The sequence below is a fragment of the Meles meles genome, chromosome 15 (assembly GCF_922984935.1).
Source record: "Meles meles chromosome 15, mMelMel3.1 paternal haplotype, whole genome shotgun sequence".
In the NCBI taxonomy this organism is placed as follows: Eukaryota; Metazoa; Chordata; class Mammalia; order Carnivora; family Mustelidae; genus Meles; species Meles meles.
This window is the reverse complement of record NC_060080.1, coordinates 46076484-46082565: the sequence shown is the minus strand read 5'-3', so window position 1 is coordinate 46082565 and position 6082 is coordinate 46076484. Positions and strand designations below refer to the sequence as shown.

Genomic DNA, 6082 nt, shown 5'->3' with positions numbered 1-6082 from the left:
GAAAGTGCTGGCCTGCTACCGGGAAGAGGCAACATCTGTGGCAATTCCCAGCCTTTGATGGGAAGCTCCCCCCCCCCACCATGGCGGGAATCTCCTCTAATGCATGCCAAGCACTTCCCCATGACCCTTGTTCAGGCCCCAGATTCCTGTTATTCATTTCAGCACCCCTCCTTCAAATTTGCTTATAAAAGCCCAATCTTCTCTGACCTGACAAACCATTGCAAATCTCTGCAAGACAGGTGAGTAGAAGCCGAGAGAAGATGAGACCTCATGGCAAGAATTCTACTGTACATATTTGGGGGAAGGTACAGGAGGATTGCTGTCGCACAGAGGAGCTCTGATCTCAGCACAGGCAGGCTTGGCAGTTTTCATGGGGTAGGGGGGAGTACAGACTTTCCAGTTCTTTCCAGATCTATACAAGGGGATAGATGTCACTGGGATCAATTTGTTCCTAGGGGACTAAACAATGGAAAGACAAGGACGAGAAGGGGCATCTCTGCATGCCCTCTCTCCAATCACGCTTTCCTTAGTGATCTCTGATTGCTTCCGCAGATTCCAGACAAGATGCTGCCTCCCACAGCCCTCCGCAGCTTGTCCTGGATGCTGCTTTCCTGCCTCATGTTCCTGGCTCAGGTCCAAGGTGAGCTCTCACTGTTTCTAGGATGGGGGCCTTGTGGATGCTAAGGGCCAGAAGAAGAGGAAGGTTCCCATGGTAATGGGTGACATACATCCCCACACAAAGAAACTGCCTAGAATTTGTCTGTCATCACTCCTTCCTTCGGGGTAACCAGGGATGGCAGGCATCCCAGTGGTCCTCTAGCACTGTAAGGAGGTCATTTCCATTTTGCCCCTGCACTCTCAGTTCTGTTGATAGGTGAAAGCGGAAAAGTGTGAAGGGTCAGTAATGAGATACAGGGAAGGAGAATGAGGACCCAATACAAGAATGGTCAGTCAAGAGTGGGGGAGGGTTGGACTTAGAAGGGGAAGGATGAAAGAAAAGAAGATTCCTCATTTAGTGGGGTTGGTTCTAGATCCAGAAATCCTGAAAATGTTGGCAATGGAGAGAGGCAGTCAAGACTTTGGCATCACTTCCCCAAGCACTGGTCTCATACGCATTCCCCTGGGTCACCTCCCTACCCTGGTCCCCACTGTCCTATTTACTTCTTCCTTCTCTTTGGTTTCCTTCCACCCTAGGTGAAGACTCCCAGAATGATGTGCCTGCCCCACGGATCAGCTGTCCCAAAGGCTCCAAGGCTTATGCCTCCCACTGCTATGTCTTATTTATGACACCAAAATCCTGGGTGGATGCTGATGTGAGTACTTGGATTTTCAGTTAGGTTTTTTTTTTTTTAATTTTTTTTTAAATTATTTATTTATTTGACAGAGAGAGATCACAAGTAGACAGAGAGGCAGGCAGAGAGAGAGGGAGGGAAGCAGGCTCACTGCCGAGCAGAGAGCCCGATGCGGGACTCGATCCCAGGACCCTGAGATCATGACCTGAGCCGAAGGCAGCGGCTTAACCCACTGAGCCACCCAGGCGCCCTCAGTTAGGGGTTTTAAGGGAAAGTACATTAAAGACCGGGGAGGGAGTGTGTTCAGTTCCATTTTCCAGAATTTCTTGAGCACAAGATTGAGCATACACATCTTTTGCATATATGCCCTTCTCTCCTGTCTCTGCTCTGCCCTCCACCCAGTGATGTCTCAGACTCTCTCTGAGTCTCTCCCTTCCCCACACAGATGGCCTGCCAGAAGAGACCCTCAGGACACCTTGTGTCTGTGCTCGGTGGGGCTGAGGCATCCTTTGTGGCCTCCCTGGTCAAGAACAGTGGAAACACCTACTCAAATATCTGGATTGGGCTCCATGACCCCACAGAGGTATGAACTCATCTTCTCTTCATAACTCTCAGCCTGCTATTACCCCGCAGTCCCACTCCCTGTCCCATGTGCCACCCAGTAAATGCCCTAAAGAGCCCTGGAGCTCAGAGATCCAGAAGGACATGATGGGGAAAGGGAGGACTTTGCAGCAACTCAACAGCTGAGTTCTGTGCAAGTCCCTCGTCTCAAGCTGAGGTTAATCTGCCTCCTGTCACACTTGTACACAATTTGCACGTGAGGCCTTATACTTCAGTTTTCTGAACTCCACAGAGGCTATACATACTGTGTTGAGGGAATCCTATGTGAAGATAGGATCCATTTTTGTTCTATAGGACAGACATTGTCTCTGGGGTTCAGGGGGTAACGACAAATGCACCACTAATTGCTGTTCAGTCAGGGACATGTTACTCTGGGTGGTTCTGTAGGTCTTTGTCATTACTGGTTTGGGAATCTGCCAATAAGAGCAGAGAGTTAGGAAGAGTTTCCCAGAGGATAGCTCTGGCTCCAGGGCAGCACCTAGATGAGAGAGCAAATTTGGTGATGCTGGGGAGGGGTTCATGCCAGGAGAACTCTGATGGCAAGTCAACCTCACCACACTTTATCTTCAATAGGGCTATGAACCCAATGCAGGTGGATGGGAGTGGAGTAGCGGTGATTTTCTGAATTACTTTGCCTGGGAGAGAAACCCCTCCACTATTGCAAACCCTGGCTATTGTGGGGGTCTGTCAAGTAACACAGGTAGGTAACAGAGGCGCTACTTCCCGCCCAGAATTTTCCATCCTCTTTTTCTCCATTTCCTGACATGACCTTCAGAGAATCCTCCTGAGCAAGAAATGTAATGTTTGTTTGTGTCCCGCATCCCTTCTCATCTCTCCTTTCTTTGAGTCTCCTTCCTCTGGTGGATACTGGGGAGGATGAGAGAGAGGCCTTGGATCCTAGGCCAGAATCTGGGATGCCTCTTCCTTGGGTTCAAGAACTCCACCAGCTACATCTACCTGAGCTCCTTTTTCTCTCTAGGATATCTGAGATGGCATGATTACAGCTGTGATACCAAGCTCCCCTACATCTGCAAGTTCAAGGACTAGGTCTGGGGAGACGTCAGGAACCTGGGTTTTGCATGCAGCTCATCATAGACTTGAGACCAAGTGTGAAGACCCAGGCTGGAAGGAAATAATCTCAAACCTGACCACCTCATTCTGACCTTTCTTCCTCCCTGCTCATTTATCTTCATGTTCTTTTGGTGTATGACATGGCCTGGGATCAGAGAGTGCAATAATAAATACTTCATTCCATTTCATGTGCTTTTGTGTTCCTATCTCATAGCTAGACTCTGAAGAACCTAGTGCAGGAAGAATTCTGGGACTTGCCCCTGTCCTGTGTTATCCATTCCCCCAGGAAAACACTTAAATGTATATCCCAGCAGTGTGTGTGTGATCAGTACATAGTCTCTGTTCATTTACATCTGTGTTGTGCACAGAAAAGACACCGCTCTCCCACACTATTGTACACTACTCTTGTTTGTGACACAAACGGATTTAGGGGTGTCTGCGGTTTTCACAACAGCACTTCTGAAATCATTCGCTATGAATGATCCGTTTTTTTCTTTAATTTGTAATCCACCTTGGACCACGGCCTTTATAAAATACCACACACACACACAAAAAAAACGAATTACGTGGGTTCTGACTGCAGTGCTTACAAGTAGGGCATTAGAAGTTGTCACCGTCTTGGGGTGCATGGGTGGCTCAGTGGGTTAAAGCCTCTGCCTTCGGCTCAGGTTATGATCTCAGGGTCCTGAGATCAAGCCCTGCATCAGGCTCTCTGCTTGGTGGGGAGCCTGCTTCCCCCTCTCCCTCTGCCTGCCTCTCTGCCTACTTGTGATCTCTCTCTGTCTCAAAAAAAAAAAAAAAAAAAAAAAAAGTTGTCACTCTCTTCAGTTTGAAATTGCCGTAATTGCCCTTTGACCATTTGGAATTCCTTTCCTAGGACTGGACTTAATTGCTTTTCATACAAAATCAGGTTTTTTTGTTTTGTTTGTTTGTTTTTAGGAGGATTTAAAAATAAGAGCACTTGATAAGGCAGTCAGTATTGTCTCCTACACCTAGGGCCAGCTTAAGTTCATACTGATCACAGAGGATATTTTGATAAATTCATGGTCTTTATTCATAACCAGTTTGTGTGAGCTCTTACAAACTTCCATCTGAAAATCTAAAATAGAGGTAGGCAGGTAGTTTTTATCTCTCCTTCTTCTATATCTGTTCTATCCCACTAAACCCTCCATAATTTAATGCCTTCTGGGCAGTCCTGACATAGCTGATAAAAATGCTCTTTTCTCCCATAATAAATAATGAGAATAAATAGTAATCTATTTTCCTTTTACTGTAAACTCATTCCCCTTAATATTTTAATTTAAAATCAATTTATTAACATAGAATGCTATTAGTTTCAGATGTAGAGTTTAGTGATTCATCAGTGACATATAATACCCAGGGTTCATTATATCACGTGCCCTCCTTAATGCCCATCCCCCAGCTACCCCATCTCCCTACCCCCCCTTCCCTGCAGCAACCCTCAGTTTGTTTCCTATAGTTAAGAGTCTTTGGTGGTTTGTCTCCCTCTCTGATTTCATCTTATTTTATTTTTCCTTCCCTTCCCTCGTATTCATCCATTTTGTTTCTTAAATTCCACATGAGTGAAATCATATGATATTTATCTTTCTCTGACTGACTTATTTCACTAGCATAATACCTTGTAGTTCCATCCACATCAATGAAATGAAATCAGGGTGCCTGGGAGGCTCAGTCATTAAGCGTCTGCCTTCGGCTCAAGTCATGATTCCAGGTTTCTGGGATCGAGCCCCTCATCGGGCTCCCTGCTCAGAGGGAAGCCGGCTTCTCGCTCTCCCACTCCCCCTGTTTGTGTTCCCCTCTCTCTCTGTGTCTCTGTCAAATAAATAAAATCTTTTAAAAAAAGAAAAGGAAAGAAAATGGCAAGATTTCATTCTCTTTTGATAGCTTAGTACTATTCCATTATACTTATATACATATACATATATACATATACATACTATACACACACACACACACACACACACTCACACACACACCCCCCACATCTTCCTTATCCATTCATCTACCAATGGACATCTGGGATCCTTCCCCATTTTGGTTACTGTTGATAATGCTGCTATAAACATCAGGGTGCATGTGCCCCTTCTAATTACTATTTTGGTATCTTTTAAATAAATACCTCATAGTGCAGTTGTTAGGTTGTAGTGTAGTTCCATCTTTAACTTTTTGAAAAAACTCCACGCTGTTTTCCAGAGTGGGTGCACAAGCTTGCATTCCCACAAAAAGTGTGAGAGGGTTCACCTTTCTCCACATCCTCACCAACATCTGTTATTTCCTGACTTGTTAATTTTAGCCATCCTTGCTGGTGTGAGGTGGTGAGGTCTCTTTGTGGTTTTGATTTGGATTTCCCTCATGGTGAGTGATGTTGACCACTTTTTCACATGTTTGTTGGCCATTTGGATTTCTTCTTTAAAGAAGTGTCTGTTCATGTCTTCTGCCCATTTCTTGATTGGATTATTTGTTCTTTGGGTGTTGAGTTTGAGAAGTTCTTTATAGATTTTGGATACTAGACCTTTATCGAATATGTCATTTGTGAATATCATCTCCCATTAAGTAGGCTGCCTTTTAGTTTTGTTGATTGCTTTCTTTGCTGTGCAAAAGTTTATCTTGATGAAGTTCCAGTAGTTCATTTTTGCTTTTGTTTCCCTTGCCTCTAGAAACATGCCTAGCAAGAACTTGCTATGGCGAGGTCAAAGGAGTTGCTGCCTGTGGTCTCTAGGATTTTGATGGATTCCTAGCTCACATTTGGGTCTTTCATCCATTTTGAATTTATTGTTGTATGTGGTATAAGAAAGTGGTTCAGTTTCATTCTTCTGCATGTGACTGTCCAATTTTCCTACCACAATCTGTTGAAGAGACTGTCTTCTTTTCACTGGATAGTCTTTCCACTTTTGTCAAAGATAGTTAATCATAGAGTTGAGGGTCCATTTCTGGATTTTTAAAATTCTATTCTATTGATCTATGTGTCTCTTTTTGTGCATATACCATACTGTTTTGATGATTACAGCTTTGTAATACAGGTCAAAATCCAGTATTGTGGTGTCTCTAGCTTTCGTTTTCTTTTACAACATTCCTTT

General features: G+C 44.5%; 1 protein-coding gene across 2 annotated transcripts; it reads left to right on the top strand.

The window, feature by feature from the left end:
- Positions 1 to 216: 216 nt before the first annotated feature.
- LOC123925923 (lithostathine-like) lies at positions 217 to 3170 on the top strand. Of its 2 annotated transcripts, none has more exons than XM_045979561.1 (6): positions 217 to 239; positions 553 to 640; positions 1195 to 1313; positions 1738 to 1875; positions 2487 to 2613; positions 2893 to 3170. In XM_045979561.1, the coding sequence occupies exons 2-6, from the start codon at positions 565 to 567 to the stop codon at positions 2958 to 2960; spliced, it is 528 nt and encodes a 175-aa protein (XP_045835517.1). In that variant the 5' UTR covers positions 217 to 239; positions 553 to 564; the 3' UTR covers positions 2961 to 3170. The 2 variants fall into 2 exon arrangements, with proteins under 2 accessions (XP_045835517.1, XP_045835516.1); XM_045979560.1 differs by lacking the exon at positions 217 to 239 and adding an exon at positions 268 to 375.
- The last annotated feature ends 2912 nt before the right edge of the window (positions 3171 to 6082 follow it).

Bases quoted from the DNA above. Each gene is read 5' to 3' on its own strand.
- LOC123925923 (XM_045979560.1), top strand. From the start codon at position 271: ATGGCAAGAATTCTACTGTACATATTTGGGGGAAGGTACAGGAGGATT. The intron at 376-552 runs GTAGGGGGGAGT...TTGCTTCCGCAG, and splicing joins GGCTTGGCAGTTTTCATGGG to ATTCCAGACAAGATGCTGCC. The intron at 2,614-2,892 runs GTAGGTAACAGA...TTTTCTCTCTAG, and splicing joins GGGTCTGTCAAGTAACACAG to GATATCTGAGATGGCATGAT.